The sequence below is a fragment of the Saccopteryx leptura genome, chromosome 10 (genome assembly GCF_036850995.1).
Source record: "Saccopteryx leptura isolate mSacLep1 chromosome 10, mSacLep1_pri_phased_curated, whole genome shotgun sequence".
Taxonomy (NCBI): domain Eukaryota; kingdom Metazoa; phylum Chordata; class Mammalia; order Chiroptera; family Emballonuridae; genus Saccopteryx; species Saccopteryx leptura.
In genome coordinates this window covers 57,658,557-57,686,072 of record NC_089512.1, presented here as the reverse complement: position 1 = coordinate 57,686,072, position 27,516 = coordinate 57,658,557, and the positions used below count along the sequence as shown (strand labels likewise).

Below are 27,516 nucleotides of genomic sequence, written 5' to 3'. Positions count from 1 at the left end.
TGTCCCACATGATGCAGAGCTCTGAGTGTGGGCTATGCAAAGGACACACAGAGGGGACACAGGCAGGGCCTGGACACTGTTGCCTCTCATGGCTCTCTCAGGGGCTTAACATGAAACAGTTCTGGTACAGGCCCCTGCACAGCCACCAGTTTGAGGAGACTACCTTTTTGTGTGTGTGTTTTAGAAACATTGATTTGCTGTTCCTCTTATTTATGCCTCCATTGGTTAACTCCTGCATTTGCCCTCAGAGATTGAACCCACAACCTTGGTGCATTGGGACAATACTCCAACCGAGTTACCTGGCTAGGGTTGAGGAGCCTGCCTGTATCTCTCTTCTGTAAAATGGAGCTTCCTCCTGTGTAAGACATGGTAAACAGTATTGACCTCATGGGGCATGTGGGGTGGGTGGATTCCATAGACAGTGTCCATGATGACGGTCCCTTTCCTTTCCCCACTCTGAGGACTTCTATCCCCCTAGTGGCCAGGAAGTCTGATAATAGCAGAGGTGGGTGCTCCTGTCCCAACAGACTTGAGATCCCATCCAATAATAACTTGTGAAGAGCCTACCTCTAGTACTTTCTCAGTTAACATTAGCTGGTATCATCATTACTATGACTACTACTCACATTTTTGTAGTCCCCATTCCCTTTACAGGCCCCTAAAACCATGTGCTCTCTCTCTTGGGGCCAGTGCTTGAGGATGGGGCTGGTCTGCTAGGGCAGAGCCCTACACCCACCAGCCTTGTGACCTTGTTGACTTTGCCAGTCTCAATTTGCTCATCTGTAAAATGGGATTCCAAGGAAGCCTCTACTCCCTTCACAGAGTGGTCTGCAGCGAAGATGCAAGTCAATGACCTAGAACCTGGAGTTACTTCTATTTGCGTGTTTGGTCAATACCGCAAAGCAATGCCATCCGACTCACAGCAGTCTGGCAGCCCATAGGTGCCCATCAAATGTCGAGGGAAGAGAAGTGAGGCGGGTGGACAGCATCCGGCTGCGTCTCCAGTTGCCCGAGTTAGCGACGGCTTCATTTCCTGATCAGCGCCGCAGGGCTTGGGCACCAGCCGCTCCCAGGGGCGGGGCCGGCGGGGCGGGACTGCGGCCGGCGCGGCGGCCTGGGGTGATGCCGGCGCCCCGCCCCCGCGGGCGGGCCTAGGAGTCTTAACGCGCCCCCGCGCGGCGCCCAGCCTCGGCCGCTGCCTGTCTCTGCGCGACTCGCTGCGCTGCCTCCGCGACCCCGTCTCCGCGTGCTCCAGTCTCCTGCTCACCGGCCGCGCCATGGAGGGCTACCATAAGCCTGACCAGCAGAAGCTGCAGGCCCTGAAGGACACGGCCAACCGCCTGCGCATCAGTTCCATCCAGGCCACCACGGCGGCCGGCTCCGGGTGAGCGCGGGCCCAGCTCGGGGGCGCCGGGCCCGGCGGGGCTCAGGCCGGGGTAAGGGAGCCGTGGGCACGCTGACTTCTCTGCACGAAGCCCGCACGAGGGAGGCGGCCAGGTCAGGTGGCGGAGACACAGGCCTCGCCAGGCCGGAGCCGGAGGCCCCTTCCACTGTGCCGCCACTCAGGTCCCGGCTTCCGCCTGTGGGCTTCGGCCCCATGCGCGCCTCTGGCTGGCTCTGCCCTCGCAAGACGCCGGCTACCAGCTGCGCTGTGGCTCGGGGGCCGCACTCGTGAACCGTGCGGCTCTGTGCGCCCTGCCAGCAAGGCCACCATTTTTGCACTCTCGCGGAGAGCCAGGCCCTGTGCCGTGCTCCCACGCACAGCTCTCTGGACCCTTTACACACCTTGTGTGGGGAAACGGAGGCTCTGAGTTTAAGTCAGTTGCCCAAGGTCACCCATGACGAGAGCTGGAACTTGAACCCAAGCTGCCCAACTCGAGAGCGCGTTTTAAATCCTCATCTTGCAGGGACACTCTGGCCTAACCTTCTCTCCACCTCACACTGTCCCTCCCCGATGCCCCCTCACATTCCTGAGACCTCGGGCTGGGGAGTAGGATGGGGGAAGTGGGTAGGAAGGCGGCCACGTGGATGCAGAACCCTGGCACCCGGTGTGAAGGGGAGGTCTTAGATCTGGAGGCGTGGGTAGGGTTTGAGGAGAGACTTCTAAGGCTATGAGAACGGAGGACCTAGTCCCAGGGCCAGAAACCAAGTGCACTTTCCCCAGGGCAGAGGCTGGGGCATCTCCTAGTTTTTTTTCCAGGTCAGGCCTTCTGGAGGTGGAGAAAGGTTGTTACTGATCCCAAGAAACCTCCACTGAAGGTGGCTAGTAGCAGTGGGGTTAAGATCAAGTCTGTCTCCTACTCTGAAATGGGAACAATAGTACCTCTTAAACACTGGGTGGTTTCAAGGATTCAAGCCCCTCCCTTGGGGCCTGGCATGCTGGGTTCATGAAATGAATTTGGAGGCTGGTTGATTTCCAAGAACCTTTTCAACCAAGCTGTGTGCTTAGAACAAGGACAAGATTCTAGCTTCTGGCTAATTTTATAAAGGCTATATTATTACTATGTATACCTTTTTGATCTTTTTTTTCCTACCTTTTTTGATCTTAAGGGTGGCTATGCCCCACCCCTTTGTGCCTTTAAGACACTCAGTCCTCAGAAGGGATTAGACTTCTGTTGGCAGGCCCTTTCCCTTCCACCCCACTCCCATGCACACTTTGGACCTATTATCTCCATTGGGTTTATCTTAGTTCTACCCATTGTGTGGGAGCTCCTGCCCAGGCAGGACCAGCTTACTCTCCATGACCCCTTCCCTAGCCTATAACACAGTAGGTCTGCATACTCTACTACTTGCCAGGTACTATGGGTCCCTTCCCTTGACCATTTCAGGGGGTGATTCATCCTGCAGGGCCTTGTTGAGCCCTACTGTGTGCTAGGAACTATCTAGCCAGGGTCTTGGCTGTCTAGCTGGAGAAACATAGTAGTTACCCAACTAAATATTGATAGTTTGAAGGCACTTTGAGAGAAATGAAACATTTACAACTGTTGGGGGCTCCCAGAGGGAAGGGAGTATAGAATGGGTGTTTCTTCAGTCTTTGTTAGTTAAACTCTGATTTCTATGGGGAGAAAAGATACTCTGTGGCAACTGAGACTTCCACCCAGGTTTACATTGCAGTCTTAGGGAGGAACTCACTGAATTCAGTGTCCATATGCAAAAAAGGTGTGTGTGTGTAGAAGAGTGATTTCTTCATGTTTGCAAGTGTGGTAAAAGATGCAGGCAATACTTAGAGAAAATTTATTTTTTAGAAGGAAGTTACTTTGTTGTACAACTCCTGTCACAGAGAGATTTTGAAAGGTGTTGAACAAGAACTATACATAAACATAAAAATTAGTTTTGGAAGATTTGAGATTAGAGGAGTGTTCTGGTCACCAGATGTCCTTTTTGAGGCCCCTTTTTCCTTACTGCAGTAGGTTCCATCAGTGAAGGCTCAGTCCTGAGGCCGCCCAGTGTGGGCACCATCCTGTCAGGATGCCTCCTTTCTGGGGGAGCTTACAACCCTGGTGAAGCAGCACCTCATCAAGTCTTTTTGTACAGGCTGTACTCATTCTGTCAGTGACGACCCAGGCTCTAGGGTTCAGAATTCAGTGAGGTCCTGATTTCTCGGTAGCTTTCCCATTCCTGTGCCATCGCTGGCCTCTTGTCAGTGGACCTCCCTAGGCCCCAGGGAGTGAGGACACTGGCTTCTGTGTCAAGGGAACTGAGGTACAGAGGACTCTTTGTGGAGGCAGCACCCACAGTGGCCAGTGCTTCTCTGGGGTCATCTCCCTCCACGTGCTGAGGGAACTGTGGCAAGGGTCCAGCTCATCCAGCCTTTAAAAAAATGAAACCCACTGGCTTTATCAGAAGGTGCCTGGCTGATGAGACCAGTGGTAATGATTTCATAGTTCTTACTGACCAGGGCTAGACTGTATGGCATTGTCCACAGAGTGCTCCCTGTCATCTGAGGACAGAAGCAGTCCTGAATCCAGGATGTGCAGGCTGTGCTTTTAACATGTCCCCAGGGTTCTGACCCATAACATTGGGGAGGAAACTTGGGAGTTAATGTCTGGCTCAGCCTGTCTAGTGGGCACAGGGAGACAGTAATCTAACCCTGGCTCCAGCTCCGTTCAGAGTGGCTGTGTCCTTGTCAGGAAAGCTCTTCCCATCCAGGGCCTTGATTTCCCCATCTTTAAAGAAGTTCATAGAAAGGTGGTTTGCAAACGATCCGGTGGGAGTGAGACAGGAACCTATCCTCTGCTGTTGTAGGTTTCACATCCCGGTGGCCATGTGACTTTGAAGTGCATCCCTGAACCCAGCTCTGGCATTCAGGGATACCTTGGCTGAGTGCCCAGATAGCCCCTTCATGGCCCAGGCGCCCTAGGGTCTCTGGCCTCTCAGGGTGCTTCTCCATTCTGGCTGCCTTGCCCCCAAGCCTGGCCCTGACTGAGGCAAGAGTGAAGCCCGTTGAGATTGCCCCAGCAGCAGCATTTCCCAACCAGTGGCATGAAGACACTTGGGCCCTGGAATGACTAGGTCCTCTGCTCCAGTGACTCTAACCCAGCAGGGGTGGTAACCAGTGTTTCTCGAAGCTGGAAACCAGGTGCTAAGGATGTCTCAGCCAGGTTAGGGTCTGGCTGAGACATCCTCATGAGCTGATCACACTGTCGCTCTGTTGCAGCTCTGACCCCTTGGACTTTGCTTCTTTAGGCAAGTCTGTTGTCACTAGACCTGAGTCCCACAAAATCAGGAACTCCCTTATTGCCACAGACCAGAGCTCTTTGTCCTGGATGCTAGAGTGCTCTCTGAGTAAGACCTGCTCAGGACCAGGTCCTCAGGCAGACTCTGTGCTCTTGTCGTGAGTAGTGAGGTGGAGTCCACTGAGAGGGGTGGACTTGTGGGAGCTGGGGTGACCTGGCAGGTCTGGCTGACCTGACCTGCACTGTTTGGGCTTCCTGCTCAGAAGGCAGCTGCACTCATGGGCTGGGTGTAACCTCTGAAGGCTGCACAACTGGACCGAGGGATGTGGACACTCAAGAACTTCCTCTGCTGGTTTTTCAGCACCTTTTTTTCTTCTTTTTAAAAAGAAGTCTTTAACAACCCTATTAAGGTCTAATTTGAAAATCATAACATTTTAAGTTTATGGTCCAGTGGCTTTAGTAAATTAACAGTGATTTACAGTAAGTTTTAATGAATTTACTGTATCTAATTTTAAGACAGTGCATCATCCCTGAAAGATCCTTCATGCTCATTTGCTGTCACTCCTCATTCTCACCTCCAGTCCCGGTTCCCAGGCCGCCCTTACCTTCTTTCTATCCATACATGAACTCTTCAGGACATTTCATGTAAATGAAATAAGGCAGATTGCGGTCTTTGGAGTCTGGCTTCTTCAATAGCATAATATTTGAACGATCATTCATGTCATAGAATGAATCAGTACTTCTTATCTATTCCTCAGTTTCTTACAGCATTTTGCTTTTGTCCTAGCTCTTTTTGGCAGACTGTGTGACCTTGGGCAAGTCAGTTCCCTTCTGTTGGCCTTAGAGGTCTCATCCTCAAAATGAGGAAGAGATTAAACTTCATCTCTGGTATGTTAAGAGTTAATATTTACTGAGCAATTGCTATATGCCTATACATTGTGCCAAACTCGACCTCATTTAGTCAGATTCTATTAATATTTTCACTTTACAGTGAGGAAACTAAGGCTCAGAGAGGTCACATTCCTCGGATCTTGGAGCTAGGATACATCATTTATTCATTTGAGCAATGTCCCTGCCTTCTTGGAGCTAGAGTTGCAGTAGGATAGATAGCCACATAATGTCAGGTGGTGGCAAGCATGAGTGAAAGGAAGAAGGGATTTTAGGTAGTATGGTCAAGGAGGGCTTATTGGAGGAGATGGCATGGGGCAGAACTCTGAAGAAACCTGAAGAGTAGAGGCAGAGTCTTTCCAGGCAGGAGTCAGCTGGGCATTTCGAAGAACAAGGGCTGCCTCTGAGGTTCACTTCCTCCCTGGCATCCTGAGACTCTCACCTGAGTTTCTTTTTAAGATTTTATTGCCTGACCTGTGGTGGTGCAGTGGATAAAGCATTGACCTGGAAATGCTGAGGTTGCCGGTTCAAAACCCTGGGCTTGCCTGGTCAAGGCACATATGGGAGTTGATGCCTTCTGCTCTGCCCCCTCCCCCAAATGAATAAATAAAAAATATATATTAAACTAAAAAAAAACAAAAACAAAATAAGTTTGGCCTGACCTGTGGTGGCGCAGTGGATAGGGCGTCGACCTGGAAATGCTGAGGTTGCTGGTTTGAAACCCTGGGCTTGCCTGGTCAAGGCACATATGGGAGTTGATGCTTCCAGCTCCTCCCCCCCTTCTCTCTCTCTGTCTCTCCCTCTCCTCTCTAAAATGAATAAATTAAAAAAAAAAAAAGATTTTATTGCCCTGGCCGGTTGGCTCAGTGGCTAGAGCGTTGGTCTGGCATGCGAAGTCCTGGGTTCGATCACTGGTCAGGGCTCACATGAAAAGTAGCTATCTGCTTCTCTTCCCCTCCCTCTCCTCTTCTCTCTCTCTTCCTCTCTCACAGCTAGTGCCTCAGTTGGTTCGAGCATTGGCCCCGAGCGCTGAGGATAGTTCAGTTGATTTAAGCATTGACCCCAGACGGATTGCATGGTGAATCCCAGTTGGGGCACATGAAGGAGTTTATCTCCCCTCCTCTCACTTCAAAAAAAAAAAAGAAAGATTTTATTTATTGATTTTACAGAGAGAAGAGAGGGGGTCTGAAGGAGAGGTATCAACTCATAGTTACTTCACATTAGTTGTTCATTGATTGCTTGTTCTATGTGCCTTCTCTAGGCAAGCCCAGGGTTTTGAACTGGCAACCTTAGCATTACAGGTCACTGCTTTATCCATGCGCCACTACAGGTCAGGCTGAGTGGGTTTTTTGGTTTTTTTTTGGTGACAGAGACAGAGAGAGGGACAGATAGGAACAGACAGACAGGAAGGGAGAGAGATGAAAAGCATCAATTCTTCATGCGGCACCTTAGTTGTTCATTGATTGCTTTCTCATATGTGCCTTGACGGGGAAGCGGGGTTACAGCAGACCGAGTGATCCCTTGCTCAAGCCAGTGACCTTGGGCTCAAGCCAGCGACCTTGGGCTCAAGCCAGCGACCTTGGGCTTCAAGCCAGTGACCTTTGGGCTCAAGCCAGCGACCTTGGACTCAAGCCAGCAACCTTGGGCTTCAAGCCAGTGACCTTTGGGCTCAAGCCAGCAACCTTGGGGTCATGTCTATGTTCCCATGCTCAAGCCGGTGGCCTCGGGGTTTTGAACCTGGGTCCTCAGCATTTCAGGCCAATGCTCTATCCACTGCGCCACCACCTGGTCAGGCAGGCTGAGTAATTAAAAAAAAATATATATATATATGTATTAAAAAGAATGTAATAGTCCTGGCCAGGTAGCTCAGTTGGTTAGAACATCTTCTAATACACCAAGGTTGTGGGTTCGATCCCTGATGAGGGCACATATAAGAATCAACCAATGAATACAAGAATAAGTGGAATGAGAAATTGATGTTTCTCTTTCTTTTCCCCCCTTTCTCTTTCTAAAATCAATAAAAATTTCTTTTTAAAAAAGAATGTAATAGGCCCTGGCCAGTTGGCTCAGTGGTAGAGCGTCGGCCTGGCATGTAGAAGTCCCAGGTTTGATTCCCGGCCAGGGCACATAGGAGAAGCACCCATCTGCTTCTCCACCCCTCCCCCTCTCCTTCCTCTCTGTTTCTCTCTTCCCCTCCCGCAGCCGAGGCTCCATTGGAGCAAAGATGACCCGGGTGCTGGGGATGGCTCCTTGGCCTCTGCCCCAGGCACTAGAGTGGCTTTGGTAGCGGCAGAGCGACCCCCCCCCTGCAGGGGCAGAGCATCGCCCCCTGGTGGGCAGAGCGTCGCCCCCTGGTGGGCATGCCGGGTGGATCCCGGTCGGGCGCATGCGGGAGGCTGTCTGACTGTCTCTCCCGGTTTCTAGCTTCAGAAAAATACAAAAAAAAAAAAAAAAAAGGAAAAAAAGAATGTAATATAAATACTGTATATATGTTATAAATAATAAATCCATATGTATCTATCAACAGGCTGATAAACTAGGATGTTATAGTACTTGAAGAACTCCTTTGTGGACACCCTCCTCCCCCAGAAAGAACTACATCCTGAGTTTTGCATTATCATTCCATGGTTTTCCTTATAGTTTTCTAACATTTGTGAATATTCATAAATAGTGTCTTCTCTGCTGTACAGTTCCTTCTGGGGTGTGCTTTGTTCACAAATATTTGTGAGCTAGTGTTGAAGTTGGGTCTACGTAGTTCACTATTCTCACTGCTGCATAGGATTTATTATATGAATATATTGTGATTGTCAATTCTGTTGATGGATGCATGGGTGGTTTCCAGGTCTGACCATCACACACAGTGTAGGACCCTCCCATGTGTGTCTCCTACAGCTGCGTGATGCACGTGTAGACGTCTCACTGTGGGCATGTTTCTGTGTGTCGAGTTGCTGCAAGGAAACCTGTGCGTAGGCAGAATGAATGCTAAAGAGATGAGAGAGACCCTCCTGGCCAGGGAACATCTGGAAGAATGTGTGTCCTCCTCCAGGTGGGGAACATCTTTGAGAAGTTTTAATTTATTTAGGCCTAGCTCTAAGCTCTCAGTGTCGTCTTCATAGAATGAACTACCTGGCACTGTAAGCGGACTGTTCAGGCCAAGGCAGAGATTTTGAACAAATCTATAATTCCTATGTATCTTGAGTATTATACTGTACAGTCCTCCCCCTCCCCAAACCTACCCCCCTTGTATCCAGTAAATGTGTCCATGGATGTGACATACATGGCATCATGGAATGGGGCCTCTACCTGTAGTTGGCCCCACCAGGGAGGACAGGGTTACAGGAAAAGTTCAGCCCGAGGCCACAGACTCAATACGTTTTTTCAGCCCTGCAAGCCCTCTGATAGGTTGTTTAAAGGCAACGGTGTCTCCTGTGTGCTCAGCACTTTATATTATAGTGTTACAGATCCATGTCTCAACCCTTGGCTCATTTCTTTGCTCCTGCCTGCCCCTTGGTCAGTGGTTGGGGGTGTGGCCGAGTCCCAGACCCAGCCCACAGATGAGGAGGTGGAGGCTCTGAGAGGTCTTTAAAGTCAGCTGATTTTCAACTTCTGACATCTCTTTGTGGCTGACCTTCTTTCTTCCTCTGCGGCCACCCTGCCCAGGTTGGGCACGCTCCTGCCGTGTGTAGGGAGTGCCTCGCAGTGTGGGGGGAAGCATCACTCTGCGGTCGCAGTGTGGACAGGACAGCGGAGCCCCCTTGCCTGCCTGTCTTCTTTCCCCGCGGACCAGGGAGCTGCTTGGCCCATTCTCCAGCCAATCCTCCCCCTACTCCTCACAATAAAGTCAGGACTTTTGAAATGGGATTCCTCAGGGACGGGGCTGCTCTGGGAGGCGGAAGGGCAAGAGGTCAGCCTGACTGGTGTTGACTGGGACAACATCCTGCTCTCTTGCCCCTGACGCTTGGCACAGGAGACAGGGAATTTGGATCCTTGCCAGGCAGAGAAAAGTATCTCGTTTACATGTCCTCACCTCCCTCTTTCAGGTCTAGTGTCTTTTCTCACGACCAAGGAGCCTGTAGACATGGTTAAGTATGAGATGACCAACCGTGTGCTGGGGATGTGGATACTAAACCAGCATGGACAGTCTGGATTTCTCTACTAATGTGTCTGTGCTGGGAGTGACTCACCCCTAACCCGGTGGGGGGAGGGGCAACTGGGAGGGTGGCGTATGTGAACTCCAGATGTTGCATGTGCCCTTGGGTTTGGCATTGGGCGTGTTTTAGCGTGAAGGACCTCAAAGAGCATTGTTAGGACTGCATTGAGCTGCATGGCGGGGTGGTGTGGAGGCACATTCCCTCAGCGGAACTGGGCCAGAGGGCTTCAGGCAGGGTTAGTGAGCAATTAGCATGTTCCAGCAGGAACCCCAACCTCTAGCCTCATTATGCCTGGGGCCAAGGGCTGGATTAATGAAGTGGGTCCTGAGAGACCTGAACTTGAACAAGTCTCATCTATAGGATGTCATTCTTGCACTGTGTATTGTTCATTCCTTTGCCCAGTAGCCATTCAAATAACTGCAATTAATAGGATGCAAGAGGCTAGACAAGGGGGCCCCCCTGGACGCCACCGCTGCAGGGCTGCACGGGCAGGCTCTGGCTTCTGTCAGCCTCACCTCAGCTCTTGTCACAGGCAGAGGGATTTTTATCTTTCTGTGATTGTAGCCTTTGAAGATGAGATCTTGGGCTTTGCCTTATAAATTCTGCACAAAAGCATGATTCCTAATGGCTATACCAGCCCTCAAAATGCCCATTAAAAAAGCTGCCAAGTAGCCCAGTGATGCTTTTGGAAAGCCTAAAGCCAAGTTTTCAGACTACCAGCTTCGTGAGGCTGCTGGGAGGTTTGTGGTAATTCCATGAGCCTCAGTTCCTTAACCCTTGCTCATGGTCTCAGGACCAGCACCCCTGGGGCCTGGGAGGGCAGGGTACCCCTTATAAGTAGGCAGAGTCATGGGCAGTCCCACTGGGATATAGCTTACTGGTTAGTCACAGAGGGGCCACAACTCCTCAGTTGCTGAGTCCTATCTCCTGGTAGGAGCGACAGGGCCCGAACTGGGCTCCACCCGGCACCAGCCACACCCCAGCCGTGCTGCTGCCTTGTACTGGGTCTGTGCTGGCCTGCACAGTGTCCTGGGCCCTCTTTCCTCACCCTAGTTCAGCCCCAGAATTTTGTAGTAGTGTCTGAGGTGTGAAGTGTTGGCCCTGGGAAAGTGCGCCCCCATGCTGCCAGCAGTGCCCTCCTGGAGACCCTTTGTAACCCCCCAGGAACTAGGAGCACACGACTCTCTCTGGCTCCTTGGGATATACACCCCTAGACCCTTGTGCATTGTCAGGTGTCCAGGACTATAATGCACATGTCCATCTCTCTCCCGGGCCACAGCCACCCCACGTCATGCTGCAGCGCCGCAGAGATCATGGCTGTCCTCTTTTTCCATACCATGCGCTACAAGTCCCAGGACCCCCGGAACCCTCACAACGACCGCTTTGTGCTCTCCAAGGTAGGAGCTCAGCCTCTTTCTTTCATTTGTTCATTCTTTCTTTTTATTAATGTATTTATTTTTAGAGAGAAAAGAAGCAATAGAGAGAGACAAAAACATTGATCTGGTTCTTTATGTGCCCTGACCTGGGTATCAAACCAGCAACCTTTGTATACTGGGACGACACTCTAACCAACTGAGTTATCTGGCCAGGGCAGCCCACATTTTTCTGTGCTGTGCCAGCACCCCTGGGCCACAGCGTGCTCCCTCAGGAGGTGCATTGCAGCAGGGTTTGGGATGGGGCACCCTGTCCTGCCCCACCCCTCCTGCCTAAGAATCGCAGACATGCCACAAACCCCTGAAATTCATTTGTACCCAGGCCTGGCTCTGTGGCCTCTTGTTTCTCGGGGCACCAGAGCTTAGAAGTCTGTCCAAGTCTGCTCCTATGCCAGCAACCAGGGATTAGGGCGGCCGGCTGCCTGCTGGGGTTTTGGCTTCAGCCGGCCGGCCTCACAGCTGTGCTCCCCCTGCACCTGTCCTGTCCTAGGGCTTGCTCAGCCGTGGCTGTGGGAACTTCAGGCTGGAGAGGAGAAAAGGAGGAGATGTGGCCTTCACTTGGTTCCTTCCTTAAAATGGATACCCTGGCTGGCAGGCTGGGCCAGGTTGGGCCAGGCCCTGGGTTTGAGTGTGTGATAGAAACAGCCCCCCAGTGTTCTGACCCTTCCCTCCACTGTCCCTGGCAGGGTCACGCAGCTCCCATCCTGTACGCCGTCTGGGCTGAAGCCGGCTTCCTACCTGAGGCAGAGCTGCTGAACCTGAGGAAGATCAGCTCTGATTTGGACGGGCACCCTGTCCCGGTAAGTGCACCCCACCAGGAGCTACACAGGCCTCTGTCTCTACTTCCTGTTTCCCAACACATGTCAGAAGACGGGCAGGGGCACCCGCTGAGGAGCTGAAGGTGTTGCAAGGCGGAAACGGCATTGACGTGAGGACCCCAAGCTGATGCCAAAGGGCGAGGCCTTTCGAGGCGCCAGCCCAGGGTGCTTTGGGTCAGCTGCAGAGACACCCTCTCCCCAAGCACCAAACACCCAGCTTCCCTTCCCTGCTGGGCCTCCCTGGCCATGTAGACACAGCTGGGGAGAAGAGAGAAGAAGTTCACGGTGTCAGTAAGGGGGTTGCAGGATACTGGTGATGCCCCAGGGGAGGGACCTAGTTTGCTCCTCAGGGTCTAATCCCTCAGGTGTTTAGAGTTCACGGGTTACCGTGGAACCCCCGCCCCTAATCTGGGCACCCACTAGGGCCAAGTGTTCTGTCAGTTTTGTCACGAATTCTGGCCACTGTGTGAGGTAGATGATGTAGGCTCCCTTTTACAGTTACTGGCCTGAGGTCACACACCTCCCTGGTGGGCAGAGCTGGTATTTGGACCACACCCACAGTTACTGCTGTACGGGAATGGGAAGTCAACACTCTAGGTGCCCAATGTAGGGCAGCCAAGACCAGGCTGCCTTGTGCCGAGCCTTTGCAGACCTAGGCTATGTGGCTAAGTCTGGGTGGGGACATGGCTCTGAGGCCAGGATCCTGGGAGGTGAGCTGCTTCCTACTCTGCCCTGTGAGTAACTGTGGCCCTCTGTTATGACAGAAACAAGCTTTCACCGATGTGGCCACTGGCTCCCTGGGCCAAGGCCTTGGGGCCGCTTGCGGGATGGCCTACACAGGCAAATACTTCGACAAAGCCAGGTAAAACTCCCGTTCCCCACACCCACCCTCAGTAGTTTTGGGAGGGGTTCTGCCTCACCCACTGCCACTAGGCACCTCCTTTTGCCCGAGTAGGAGCTGAGTAACAGTGCATGTGTGGCCTGAGGCTGGTACTGTGACCAGGTCCCTTTTCAGATGAGGAAATAGGCTCAAGGGAGTGAAGGGGCCTGCCCACAGTCCCTTGTCAGAGACTGGTGGGGCCAGGTTGAGCCCAGAGTTCATGCTCCTGACCACGTGCTCTTTGTCCCGAGTGCTTTGTATGTCTAAGTGCCACAAGCCCAGGCTGAACCATTTGCCTTTATCATGGGAAATGAGAAGATTTTGTATTTGGGAGGGTTCTGGGCATCCCTGATCCTCACCTATCAGCCAGGGTAGAAAGACATCAGAGAGAGTGACCTGATCATAGAGATTTGCTGCCCCAGCGCCAGGTAGTTTGGTTTAGAGGCGGATTTCTGCCTCAGTGCTGTTCACTGTGGCCCCGTTTGACCTGCAGACTGATCTCTGTTGGGGGAAGGGGAGGAGTGTTGGCTTAGGCTTTAAGGAAATCACTTGTCAGTGGTTTCTCAGGCCATAGTGATCAGTGTTGTAGGTGTTCACCTTGATAAGCCCCCTATGGGCCAAGCGGTGACATGAATACAATTACGCGTCTCACCAATGGGGAACCTGAGGTAAGGTGTCGTAGAGGCAGGAATTGAGCCCAGGACGTGCATTGCGAGTCCATATCCAGCGTCCCCACACTGTTTGAGGGGCCCAAGGGAAGCACAGGAGTTTCAGGGAGCCCTGTAGGTAGGAAGCGTCCTAGAAGAGGGTCTGATGGAACCTGGCCTGCAGGTGGCCTGCAAGAAGGGCCCCGCTGTGCAGTGGTGGCTTCCCTAGTGCCCTACAGTCCACCCCTGGTAGAAGGGGTACAGCCAGGCTGGTCGTGGAAGCGTGGTGGTGACTGCAGGCCCACCAAAGACAGGTGGCTGCGAGGAGCCTACCTGTGTGCCACACCGCAGTGAGCACCTACTGGGTGTAGGGGAAGGGCTCCTGGGAGTGGCTGGGAGTGTCACCTGGCAGCATAGCACTTGCCTTCAGTCCCCAGTGGCATGTGTGTTTAAGAGTACTGTATTTGGCACAGAACCAGAGATGTAAGTTAATTAGTCCCTATAGTTGCTTGAAATAATTCCCTGTGAAGTGTCATTTCCTGACCCTGACATAATGCAATGAACCAGTGTAGGGAGAAGCTTTAACTGGGTTCCCAGCAGCAGGTTGGCTAAGGCTCAGGGCCTAGACTGCACTGGGACAGTGAGGGTGGCAAGGGTGTCGAGGGAGTCATCAGGCCAGGCCCAGCTCCGTTGGGTGTGCCCTGATAGGGCCGATCTGGCCTCTGGGTCACCCAGCCACCAACAGTGAGCATGCATCAAATTGATTCTTCTACTTCTTTTTTAACTCAGTTTTTTTGGTTTGAAAAATACAGACAGGTATTAAAAAGAAATGAACATTTTCTTTATTCTTAACTACTCCCCCTTTAAATCTAACTTAATGTATCATATTTCCTCCATATTATTGTTGAGAAGAAACTTACAAGTTTGTAATCTTAGTATTTATATAATTTTACATTCTGCTTTTTAGAAACACCTAAACATTGTTAACGTTTTCTCACATTGTAACTGTCAAGGGCTACTTTTACTGATGTGTGCTGTTTTATGGGTCTGCTGTAACCTGTGTAGGCAGTGCTCCGTGGTTGGACATTTCAGAGCTTTTAAACTCCTCTGCAACAAATGTTGGCCCTTCATTTAGGGTTTCTTCTCTTTATGGTAACGCGGAGCTTCGGGGTGAGCCCTGGCTTCTGTGGGGCTCCAGTGTCTACCCCGGGACTCCAAGGTGCCCTGCTGACCTGAGCCTGTAGGCCCCAAAGGACCAGTCTGACTTCCTTGGGTCTCTTTCTGGGGAGTTCAAGTTCCGTACCGGCCTCTGACTCAGCCCCATCGGGCTTCTGTGCCAGACCTGACCCCCTGTAGGACGCAGCTTCAGATAAGCCTCTGGGAGTGTGGGGCTGGGGGCCTTCTGCTCCTGGCTAGGAAACTAGTGCCATGGTCTGTTGGAGGCCACAGAAGGGAAGAAGGGGGGACTCCTCCTTGACCTGACCTGCGGAGGTGCTGAGTCATGCTGACAGTGCCAAGGCTGTCCCCGCCCCTTTCTCTAGCTCCCCTTGGCTCAGCCCTACCACAAGGGGGCCTGGGGATCCCAAACACTCAGCCGCAGCCAGCTCCAGGGCCCCAGCTCCATAACCGCTTCCTGCTGCAGCAGCAGGGCAGCTGTGTCCCCTCTGAGTCCATCCAGGCACCAGCCTCTCCCTGGGCCATGCAGCTGGACACTGGATAGGGGGGACGGGCTCTCCCAAGTCCTGCTGCTCCTCCCTCTGCATGCCTTCCTAGGCCTCCCTAGGAATGGACAGTCTGGGCTGGGCCGTCAGACCAGCGTTTGACTGAATGCTCACTCAGGTGTGACCTTCAGACAAGTCTCTTGACCTTTGAGCCTGTTTCCTTGTCTGTGTTTTGGGAATAACAACTGCATTAATTAACCTTCCCTAAAGGGTTACTCAACATAGGGCCCAGCACTTTGTTGGAGCCCCTAGGGACCCTAGATGCCACATGCCAGCTGTGCATGAGGTTTTTGTTTCAATGCCTGTGGCCACTGCCCCTCGGCCATGCCCTCACATCTGGTTGATGTTGGGAATGGGAATATGTAGAGGCAGAGTGCCTGAACTGGTCTCCCTGCCTCTAGCCTCACCGCCTTGGCTCCACACTTTCCCTGGTCTAGGGAAGGTTCTATTCACTGGGTAACATCCCAAGTTCAGTGCTCTTTTTATCACGTCACGCTGCCCCTAATAAGATCATGGTTGCTTGTGTTGAGGGCAGAGGGCCTCTGGGATGGAGAAAACCCAGGCCTAGCTCCTCTTATCTTTGGCAGGAACCAGCCTCGGACTGTAGGGAGAGTCCATCCTGTGAGGCACCTGTCACATCTGAGTTCCCTCATTAGCGGGTGCTCATTCCTCGCCCGAGGGCCTCTCCCTCTAGGGTGCTGCTTGGTGCACCTTCCCGCCTCCCCAGCCAGCTCCTTCCAGCAGAAAGGTCCTCTTTCCCTCTGGCCCGCCCAGAGAGTCCCAGGGCTCCCCCCTCACTCCCGTTTGTGGGAGGGCGGAGAGAAGTGGGCGCACTCCTGCAGCAGGTACTTCAAGCCCCTCCTGCTCAGTGCAAGTCCTTTGCCCCAGAGGACATTCCTTTTTTCTCGTGCCCTAACAACCCCTGATTCCAACTCTTACTGCTGCTGTACTTTCTGGGGCTCCTGACAGCTTCCTCACAGCCATTTCCTCCTGGGGTGGGCATCAGGGAGCTGATGGCACTGTTGCACATCATGGGTGGCAGCTCCTTTACCCAGAGTACAGGCTCCATGGGAGGGACAGCCCAGAAGCACGGCGGCCTAGGTGCGACGTGCCAGCCTCAGACCTACTCCCTGTCTGCAGCTACCGTGTCTATTGCCTGCTGGGAGATGGGGAGCTGTCGGAGGGCTCCGTGTGGGAGGCCATGGCCTTCGCTGGCATCTACAAGCTGGACAACCTCGTTGCCATTCTTGACATCAACCGGCTGGGCCAGAGTGACCCCGCCCCCCTGCAGCACCAGTTGGATGTCTACCAGAAGCGCTGCGAGGCCTTCGGGTAGGTACGAGGCTCTGGCCGGAGTGCCCGCACAGCATGGGCGCCATAGTGGTAGAAGCTTTGCAAGTGCAGGGGCTGAAGCCAGAGGCTAATGAGTCTCCCTTTTTCAAAGTTGCAGCCCAGGCCACCTCATGGATTTGGGGGAAGGCCCTATCAGTGGTTGTGTGGCACGATAGTTCTCAGAGATTCCACACAGTGTTCTCTCATGCATCCTCTCTTTGTTCTGAGGTCTGTGGGGGTGCACGGTGTGAACCAGGCTTGCTTGTGTAGGCTAAGGGACATGTAGGGGTTTGAACACTGGTCAGCTGGCTGCCCCCTGTGCCTGGCTCCAGCTAGCCAGTGACGAGAACCAACCTCCTCTCCTAGTGAAATGGGAAAAAGGGTTCTCAGACTCCCCCATGGGCCTTGAAAAGTTGTGAATTCAGAGTCATGTGTTACAAAGCAGGGATGGGGCGTCATTCTGGGTGGGTGTTAGCCAGCAGGGCTCTCACCTCAAATACAAGCTACTCAGCAAGTAGGACTCTGAGGGCCCCAGGCTCAGGTCTGGCTGAGGGAAAAGAAGGAGACAGACTGTATAGGACTCCGGCCTGGGCTCTGAGGGCTGAGGACCCTTTGTGGATGTGTCAGTGACCAAGGAAGGTCGAGGTGGAGTTACAGTACTGGATTGCACAGGAGAGACAGTTTGTCACCTCTAATGACTGACCTTTTAGAGGGAGAAGGTGAAAGCAGCAAGTGTTAGAGTATAACCCAGCAGCTGGGTCTGTGTCTAACTCTGTGATTGAAGGCAGATTCCTTAAGTCCTGGTTCCATCACTAACTTGCTCTGTGACCCCCACCTTCAGCGTCTCAGTTTACTTGTGTGTAAAATGGGGGTGGCAGGGGCACACCCCACCCCCCAGGTTGTGATGAAACTTGAGTGGGCTCCTGTGTGTAGTGCTTGGCCAGTACCTGCACAGAGTGCACTTACTAGCTACTGTTTTCATTGTTAATAATATGCTCTAAAGAGAAAGGTTGCCCTGTGGCTTTCCTCTAGATATTTTTTTTTTTTTTTAAATTATTTTAAATTTTATTTATTGATTTTTACAGAGAGAGGAGGGGAGAGAATAAGAAGTATCAAGTCATAGTTGCTTCACTGTAGTTGTTCATTGATTGCTTGTTGTATGTGCCTTGACCGGGCAAGCCCAAGGTTTCGAACCAGCGACCTCAGCATTCCAAGTCAATGCTCTATCCACTGCGCCACCACAGGTCAGGCTCCTCTAGATATTTGACAACATGGCTCATTTGAAAGTATCCAACACCACATCCAGCATCTGTGGACTGATCAGATAAATAAAAATTGGGCCAAAAAATTCAAGAATCCAAATAGGCAGATTCCAAACCCAGTGCATCGTCCCCAAAGCAGCTTTTGTTAGTAAATGAGTAGAAAAGAGAAAATAAAATCCAGATTGGAAACAAGCGGTTCAGACTCCTCGACTCCTCCAGCCCTTTCCCAGATCGCAGCTGTGCCATGGGCAAGGGCGGGCCTTCCCCTGGGGTCCCCCCTCAGGGTCCTCAGGCACTTGGCCGTGCCCCTCACTCCCCCACCCTGTCTCCAGCTGGCACAGCATCATTGTGGACGGACACAGTGTGGAGGAGCTCTGCAAGGCCTTTGGCCAGGCCAAGCACCAGCCGACAGCCATCATCGCCAAGACCTTCAAGGGCCGGGGGATCGCAGGTCTGTATGCACAGCCTCCCTCCCCACCCCTGGGTTCTGTGGCTAACAGGGGTGAGGATTTCAATGAAGGGAGCATGTAGTGAGTGCACTGTGGCTGGTGACTCTGGTCAGCATGGCTGAGCTAGAATTGAAACCCAAGTCAGGCTGGCCTTGGCTAAGCGGCCTGTGTAGGCAGGAGGAGAGGAGGGACGTGGGGAGGGCTGGTGGGTAAGGACAGAAGACACTGGGGGGAGACCACCCCAATACCCCCTCCCTGGCTGGCTCTTACAGAGCATCCTTGACAGCTCCAGCTCTCTGCCCTGAGCTGACAGTCCGGCAGAGAGCCCTGGGAGAACCTGGAAAGAACTGACTTCTCCCCTGGAGGGGCGTGAGCGCGACAGCCCTCAAGCAGGAGAAAAGGGCTTAGCAGAGGCCTGTGTGGGTGGAGAGCCTGGGAGGATCTGAAAGATGGTTGCTATGCCAGGCATGTGGGTAATGTCAGATGGGAAATGGGACTGGAAGTGATCCAAGGACACAGGGAGTCTGTGCCAATAGAGGGCCTAACTGTAGGCTCTGGGCTGGCTCCGCTGTGGCAGGTGCCCTGGCTGTCCCTGTCTGCTTGGGGCTCACAGCTGCCTCTGCCTTTGTGGACTCAGTAATTGAGGGCATTCGCTGCTATCTAGGAACAGGGGCCTGTGTGGAAGGTGGTGGACGTTGAGGAGAGGCCTCTGAGATTTCCCAGCCTCAGTGCTGTGGCCTGACCCCCATTCCTCAGCTGTCACCACTGGGTGGGACATGGAAGCCTCGCAGCTTCTGGGGGGGGGGCTTCTTGGGGGTCCTTGGGGCTACCTAGGAGGGTCAGTGCTTGGCTCTGCTCAAGCCAAGGTGGCCTTGGAGGTCCCCACAGAGCAAGGCACCATGGTGGTAGTGGTGGGCCTGCTCTAGAGCCCACTGATATGCAGGTGATCTTGGCAGTTCGAGGCCTCAGCTTTCCCTCCTGATGGCCAAGAGCCCAGCCCAGGCAAGAAACTGAGTATGATTTCTATGGCAGGCCCCTGCCTGTGGGCTTGGGCTAGGAAGGTGACATAGAAGAGAATGGGACAGGGTGACCCACCCGTGCCTGCTCCCTCCCCATTCTGGCTGTGAGCTGCCAGAGGACTAGATGTCCAGTCTGTGGGGACTGGGCACATGAAGTTCTGGTCACCGTGACTCTCCTTTTCTGACCCCCGTGGTGCCCAGCAAAGGGCTCTGTTTGACTCCGGTGACACCATTCCCCCCTTTTCTCTGACCTTTCCTCTATGAGTGGAGGGCCAGGCCCTGCAGAGGAGCTTCCCGGCCCTCTGGGAGCCTCCACCTCACCTGGCCCTCTACCCTCCTGTGTTGGACCTGCAGGGGTAGAAGATAAGGAGTCTTGGCATGGGAAGCCCCTCCCCAAAAACATGGCTGATCAGGTCATCCAGGAAATCCACAGCCAGATCCAGAGCAAAAAGAAGATCCTGCCAACTCCCCCTCAGGAGGACGCCCCATCTGTGGACATCATCAACATCCGCATGCCCAGTCCACCCAGCTACAAAGCTGGAGACAAGGTAGAGTCGGTCCTTGCTTTTCTGGACCAGCTGGGTGGGGTGGCCATGGTTCTCTGGAGGACTGGGAAAGGGAGGGGTCATTGAGCTAGTTCCTTCATGGAAACAGCCAGCTCTGGAATCATTTACCTGCAGAGGATCAGAGGGCAAGGGACTTGCCCACAGTCACACAGCAAGCTACTGGCAGCACTCTGATCAAAGCAACACAGCTCCTGAATTTCCCATCCCTGGTCCATCAGGGCCTTGGCTTGAGCTCAGGACCGGCCTTTATCTGGCCTGGCAAAGGCTAGGGAGGCCTGGCCAGCTCCGGGGCCCTCCTCTGGGTACATATGTCTTTGCAACTGGCATCAGGCTTTCTGACTCAAAGACTTGCAGTGTATTCCTGCATAGAGCGGGGTATGTTTGCAGACCTCACTCACAGGGTGGAAGTTGGGGGTGTTAGGATATCTCTGGGGCAAGGGACCGCAGGGACTCAAGTTCATTGTAGAAGTTCTCGTTGACAACCTTACAGGAGTTAACTTTGTACAGGGTCGTGTGTTGTTGGGCTTTGCAGTTTTCATTCTTTTGCTCCCTAAAAGGTGTAGTCCTCCACAGGCTGTACAGGACTTGAGGCCACACCTCACACCCCCTCACAGCAGTGCTCAGCCTTCCCACTCTCCTCTCCACAGATAGCTACCCGCAAGGCCTACGGGCAGGCCTTGGCCAAGCTGGGCCACGCCAGCGACCGTGTCATTGCTCTGGATGGGGACACCAAGAATTCCACCTTCTCCGATCTCTTCAAAAAGGAGCACCCAGATCGCTTCATCGAGTGCTACATTGCTGAGCAGAATATGGTGGGTGCTGGAGTGGGCAGGTGGGCACAGGGCCAGCCACCGTCTCGAGGGAGAGGTTTGAGGGGTGCAGGGGCAGGGCTAGAGCCCTCTTGCTCCTTTGGGAAGGTACGTTGGCTGTGCCAGGTACCTCCCAGGTGCCCAGGGAGACCCCAGAACAGCTAGGACCCAGCATTGACCCTTGATCTCAGGTAGCCACAATTAGGAGGGAGTGTCATGCCAGCGTAAATAAATACAATGGGCAGGTGTGCAGACAGAAGAGCTGAATGGGGCTGCAGGTGCACACAGGAGGGGTTGCACATAAGTGAGGCATTGTGGTGAATGGACTGTCTGGAGCAAAGGGCCTTCTAGGTAGAAAGTGAGGCTGGAACATGATGGGCTCACCAGTGAAGGTTGCTGAGCTCTTTTAAGCACAAGTCTCCTGCCCCCCACCACCATCACACACACTGTTAGCAGCCCTTTGTCAGGAACTGAGGTAGAGAAATAAGCAAGGGTATTTTCTTCTGTTTTTTGAAATAATTGCTTCTTTTTGCTGAGGAGCCCTGCCTGGCCTGCAGGCTTTTAGGGACCGAGAGCTTCCTCCCTCTGGAGGCTGCTGGCCCTAACATGTCCAAAGTTCTTCCTGCCGAACCTGAAGTTCTCTCTCGTGGCTTCCAGCCTTGGCAGCTGGAGGGTCCAGACTATACTGGCAGGGCGTGGAGGCTGGGGAGGCCCCAGGATCTGGGGAAGGAGCGCTCCTGTCAGCAGTGGGTTTCAGAGCTGTGGGGGTGGAGTCAGTCTGGAGCCAATACCCGTACTCAGTGCTGCTGGGCTGGTGCCTCCACGGGCATCCAGGGTGAGGGAGGATGGGTCTCTGCAGAGGCCTTGGGGTTGGCAAGGAGATGGGGTGGAGGAGGGTTTGCACCGGGTGGGAAGGATAGACCACCTGTGCTCAGACTTGACTAGCCTGCTCTGTGAAAGGCGTTGGTTGTTGCTGGGGGTGGGGGGAATTTCCCCCCGGACGCTAATTTTGAAAGAACTCATAAAATAGTGATTTCGAGTTGATGGAGTTCAGTATTTGGAAGCAGACTGTGGAGTGCATGGATGTGCAGGAGTCACTTACGTGGGGGGAGGAGGAGAATTCACAGGCACTAGTATGACAGCACCCCGGCCACCTCTCCCTCCTCGGCCCCCAGGTGAGCATCGCTGTGGGCTGTGCCACACGCAACAGGACCGTGCCCTTCTGCAGCACTTTCGCAGCCTTCTTCACACGAGCCTTCGACCAGATCCGCATGGCGGCCATCTCCGAGAGCAACATCAACCTCTGTGGCTCCCACTGTGGCGTGTCCATCGGTGAGTTGAACCTGTAACTCCCCTGGACTCTTGGACCAGGCAGTAAGCAGGGAGGTGGGTCTGTGGGTGGGGTTTCACTCCAGCATGTCCTTTCCCACATCCTAGGGGAAGACGGGCCCTCTCAGATGGCCCTAGAAGACCTGGCCATGTTTCGAGCAGTCCCCATGTCAACTGTCTTTTACCCAAGTGACGGGGTGTCTACAGAGAAGGCGGTGGAATTAGCAGCCAATACAAAGGTTGGTCCTGCTGGCAGCTGGCTTTTCCTTGAAGGATAGGAGGGGAGGTCAGCATGCAGGTCAGAGCGGGTCATTCACTGCCCCAGAGTGATGTCTCCTGACCTTGCCCCTGGCATTTGTAGCTTGTACAAGTTAGGCTAGGAAAAACGAAATGCATACCACCCTTCCTGCCATGTGGCAGGCATTGCTAATCGATCATCATGCTTTTTCTCCGCTGAGAATCCAGGCAGCTCCTGTCAGTGTGGCAGTTGATTCCTATCTGGCCTCCTTAGTTGGATTCGCTAAGACATAATGAGCAACATGGCCCTGACCAAGAGCTGTGCTGCCATAGACCAGGGTGCTCTGAGGGCCTGGGCCATGCTGGTGCTATCTGGGGAAACAGGCCCACTTGGAGGCCACTCTGCCTGATGGAAAACTCATTTTCCGTCTGGGACTTGGGGCTGGAGAAACCGTTGGGACCCTGTTGCTTAGGGGGAATGTTTGGAGAGGTGTGTGCCTCAGAGGGTGAGAAAGTCCTTTTTCCTGCTAGAGGAAAGTCCTTCTTCCAGCCATCAAGAGGTGACTAACAGACACCTTCTTGGGGAACACCATGTGGAGGGCATTTCTGGAAAGACTTGGCTATTCCAGGTTGGATGTGCTGCGTCCTGTGATCCTCAGTTGTTCTGTGTCACTCCAGGGTATCTGCTTCATCCGGACCAGCCGCCCAGAAAACGCCATCATCTACAACTACAACGAGGATTTCCAGATCGGACAAGCCAAGGTCAGTGTGGTTCCTGCCTTGTGAGACCTCACAGAATGGCCCCCCTCAGGCCAAGAGTCCCTGAGCCTCTCTGGCCTCGTGTCACCCCCAGGTGGTCCTGAAGAGCAAGGATGACCAGGTGACTGTGATTGGAGCTGGGGTGACCCTGCATGAGGCCTTGGCTGCTGCTGACCTGCTGAAGAAAGGTGAGGAGGGAGAGTCCCAGGTAGTCAGATTGGGCACTGACTGCGTATTAGGTCTTGAGGGTGGGAAGTAATTTTATCTAATTAAATGCTGATAATAGCCTCTCTGAGCACTTAGTATGTGCCCAGCATGATGCTGAATTCTAGGGCAGTAGTAGCCACAGTCCTTGCCCTGTGGTTTTAGAGTTGAGGTGCCCAGCACGGTGGTGATATCAGACCCTGGTGCCTGTCAATGGGGTTGACTCACCACTCAGCTGGGTACTACTTAAGTAAGTTATTTAGCGTCACTATCCCTCAGTTTCCTCATCCACAAAATGGAGATGTTGTCACTTTCCCATGGGGCTATCCTAGTGATTCAGTGAATAATAACCTGATGTTGTTTCTGTTGCAAGTTTGAAAATGTTAGCCACTGGTAAAGTATGGGGACAGCTGTTAGCCTCCCCTACAATAGAAAAACAGTAGACGTCACGTCTCAGCTGTGCTGAGCATGAAGGAGAGGGCAGATGTGGGTGTCCTTAGGGCAGTGACCTCAGATGAGTGTAGGGCGCCTGCTGAGCAGTGAGGCCGAGGCAGGAGGAATGGTGTGCACAGAGCTCTGAGGAGCTGGAGGAAGATGGGCTGGAGAAGCCAGGGGAAGCCTGACCCAGCAGGGCTGGAAGTCCGTGGGGAGGCATGGAAGAGTTGGACTTGTCCTTCTGAGGTCATTCTGCTGGGTCATTATCTGACCTACACCCTTGCGCCTGCCCACGGCCACAGCTTCCCTCCCCCCATCCCAGGAGCTGCCTTAGATCAGACTCTTGGAGCTGCCTCTCTGGCTTCCCCTCCATTTTCAAAAGCATTGGGCTGGATGAAGGAGAGCTATGCAGACCCCACACAGGCCACTTGGAGTTCTTTGTCCAACGGCCAAGACCCCCTGGCCCAGGGTGTGAGGGAAGAGAGACCAGATACTCTTGACACAGGCTAGGGAGGCTCCCGGGAAGAGGTGAGTGGGTGCAGAATGCCAGAGTTCATGGGCACCACTTGTCAGAGGAACAGGGCAGGCCACTGGGGCTTGACAAGGACAAGCTCAGCGGTGAGAGCAAGGGGACAACTGGTCCTCCCCAGGACGGGCAGGCCACAGGCTGGGCTTTAGCAGTGTGACAGCTTTCAGGACACCCAGCCAGCCCCCCTCCTGGGGGCTCATTGAAGGGCAGACTCACAGAATCCAGCCCATTCCCCTCAGCTGTGCCCCTGAATCTTCTCCCTCACAGAGAAGATCAACATTCGCGTGTTGGACCCTTTCACCATCAAGCCCCTGGACCGGAAACTCATTCTTGACAGTGCCCGTGCTACAAAGGGGAGGATCCTCACGGTGGAGGACCACTACTATGAAGGTAAAGGGGCCTGGGCCAGAGAGCCAGGGCCGATGGGTCAGGAGAGGGCCCCGGGGGCACAGGGCTCGACATCCCTCCTTTTCCCAGCCCTAGGAGGGCAGCTATGGCCCAAGAAACCCAGAGCTGTCCTCAGAGCAGCTGGCACTTGCCTCTTAGGCCTCACTCAGGCTGGGCCTGGGAACCCAGTGAACTCTCAGCTGCTAGAATTGCTCCATGAAGCCCCCACCACCCAGGAAGCCAGTGGGGATTCCAACCTCACCCCTAAGAATAGAAAAAAGGTGGCCTATGCCCCAGAAGTAGTTGTTGTACAGAATCAAACTTAGAAAGCCACACAGAATTGTTTCATGAATCCTTCACAAAGCAGTCCTCCATTACCACACAACACCTTGTCCCTAGAGGGAGAGGAGATGGGCCTAGACTCTAGGATCAAGTGCAGATGCTAGGCCATTGATGACAGCTGCCTAGAGCATGTTGTTAAAATGATTCAGAAGCCACATTTGTTTGGGCTTATGAAAAAAAAAAGTATGGTGATTGACTAGTGATGTCTGTTCCAGCTACCGTTGTGGGTAGGGTAGTGTGTGTGCCCCCTCTGTCATCATTGGGTTAGGGACAGTGCTGGGATTCAGCCAGCACGCACCAGTTTGGCAGAACCAATACCTGATTTTCTGTTGAGTTCAGTGAACTGGTTGTTAAAATGGCACTTGTAATCAGAGTTCTGGGTGCCTGGGCAGCCGCCCAATGTGGAAATCACAAATTTACATTCCTTACTCTTTTTTAACATTCATCTGCACAACAGTGTATTCTAAGTGCCCATATGTTCATTCCATCTATAGGTGAAAAAAATTTGACAGAACTCTGCTTGTAGTATTTATTCATTTAATAAAACTCATTATACCTTTGATGAAATACTACATTTTAATTCCCTGGCATTTGTTACTTCAGTAAATAAATAACGTAAAGAGAAAAAGTGCCAACCAACCAGTGGTGAAAACTTGTATTATTTTTTGTCAGGTATTATTTAATGTTTTTTCGTTAATATTTTAAAACTTTTTTTTTTTACAGGGACAGAGAGAGAGTCAGAGAGAGGGATAGATAGGGACAGACAGACAGGAACGGAGAGAGATGAGAAGCGTCAATCATCAGTTTTTTGTTGCGACATCGTAGTTGTTCATTGATTGCTTTCTCATATGTGCCATGACCTCAGGTTCAGCAGTCTGAGGAACCCCTTGCTCGAGCCAGTGACCTTGGGTCCATGCTAGTGAGCTTTTTGCTCAAGCCAGATGAGCCCGTGCTCAAGCTGGCAACCCTGGGGTCTTGAATTTGGGTCCTTCCGCATCCCAGTCTGACACTCTATCCACTGCGCCACCGCCTGGTCAGGCAATATTTTAAAACTTTTAACATAATCTACTTTTGTGTACTTCTTTTATTGTTCTTATTTAAGTATTAAATGCATGAAATAATAAATTACCTTTCGGTATATCATTTTTTTATACTTAAAACGGTCATTAGGGCAGAGAACTAGTTATTAAATTATTTGAATCCCACCACTGGTTAGGGAATAAACTTAGACTGACAGTGGGCCAGGGGACCCACCCACTGCTTACTCTGTGACCAAATCACCTGAATCATCTCCTTTCCTTTGTGCAGGTGGCATAGGTGAGGCAGTGTCCTCTGCAGTAGTGGGCGAGCCTGGAGTCACTGTCACCCGCCTGGCTGTTGGCCAAGTACCAAGAAGCGGGAAGCCAGCCGAACTGCTGAAGATGTTTGGCATTGACAAAGACGCCATTGCACAAGCTGTGAGGGGCCTTGTCACCAAGTCTTAGGGGGTAGGGGGCTCAACACATTCCTGAGAGATTATGGCAAAGGTGCTCAAAGATGTACTGAGAACAGTAGTAAATATATGTTTTGAGAAAAATCAGTCAGCCCCTGAAATGTTTTTTCTCAGTGGATGCAGCCGGTGCTGGTTCTGGGGAAGAAGGGTGGAGGGAGTGGGAGGGAGGTTGGCACCCTTGGCTCTGGGCCAGGGCCTGGGTGTCCCAGGGCCTTCTGCAGCCGCCAGCACTGCTGCTGCCTCCCAGGCACTGACGGGTGACCCTGGACTTCAGTCTGCCTTCCGGCCTAGAAGCTGCAACCCCAATCCCTCCTCACCTCAGCCAGCAGCTGCAGGGAGGCTGGGAGCCACCTCAGGCCCAGAGCTGTCCAGGGTGCCTTAGGGCTGCCTCACCTCCCCCAAGCACCCGGAACCCTGCAACCAGAGCTCTGGGGAGGGGGAGGCACGTTTGCTTATTGTCCCTGCTTCTTGCCATATTCTCTTAACAAGTTGTCTCAGAAAAGCAGAGGGCAGCCCCAGCCTGAGGAAGAAGGTGACCCTCAAGTTAACATCAGCTGCAGGTGGTGAGTTAACAAGAAGTTTCAGCTCCCACCCTGGACCACAGACCAGAAATCCTCAATCCCGAGTGTGAAGTACTCCCCTCAACTTGTTACAACGCAGATCCGTGGGCCTGACTTCCAGAGCCTGGGACTCTGCATCTGACCGCTGGCCCAGGAGCTACTGATGTCACACTTAAAGAGTTGTGTAGGCCTCAGCTTCAGCCCGTCGGCTGCTGCTGCCCTCGCTCTTGTGACCAGTTTATTTATCCCCCTGCTACCTGGGTTCAGCTGAAGTCAGCTCTGCTTGTGGTCAATGTGGAGACCTTTGTACTAGCCTAGGACAAACTAGTGCCAGGGACACAGGACTGGAGGCCCCTGGCCCCTGGTGGGTCCCCCGGAAACCCTCAGAGCCCTCAGGGAGGACGAGGCACATTTCAGACATGCTCACTTGTTCATCTGACAGTTGGGACAGGATGAGCCAGTCCCACCCCCAGAGCAAACTGCCTCCCACTCAGCTATTGATTGGTTCAGGTTTGGCTATGCCAGGAGCTGTGTCCATTCCACTCACCAATGCCAGAGGCAGGGGATAAAGCAGTGCTGGAGAGGAGGCCT

The 27,516-nt window shown here is 53.0% G+C and overlaps 1 protein-coding gene across 1 annotated transcript; it reads left to right on the top strand.

Annotated features, from left to right (window-relative positions):
• The first annotated feature begins 1,172 nt into the window (after positions 1-1,172).
• Positions 1,173-26,452, top strand: TKT (transketolase). Its single transcript, XM_066352112.1, has 14 exons — positions 1,173-1,384; positions 10,995-11,112; positions 11,835-11,948; positions 12,731-12,828; positions 16,355-16,546; positions 18,141-18,259; positions 19,631-19,824; positions 20,490-20,654; positions 21,827-21,983; positions 22,089-22,219; positions 22,896-22,979; positions 23,071-23,164; positions 24,412-24,534; positions 26,182-26,452. Exons 1-14 carry the CDS (start codon positions 1,278-1,280, stop codon positions 26,355-26,357), a joined length of 1,872 nt encoding a protein of 623 aa, XP_066208209.1. The 5' UTR covers positions 1,173-1,277; the 3' UTR covers positions 26,358-26,452.
• The last annotated feature ends 1,064 nt before the right edge of the window (positions 26,453-27,516 follow it).

Coding starts and splice junctions, on each gene's coding strand:
- TKT (XM_066352112.1), top strand. CDS start 1,278: ATGGAGGGCTACCATAAGCCTGACCAGCAGAAGCTGCAGGCCCTGAAG. Junction 16,547..18,140: donor AAGCGCTGCGAGGCCTTCGG/GTAGGTACGAGG, acceptor CCCTGTCTCCAG/CTGGCACAGCATCATTGTGG. Junction 22,220..22,895: donor AATTAGCAGCCAATACAAAG/GTTGGTCCTGCT, acceptor GTGTCACTCCAG/GGTATCTGCTTCATCCGGAC.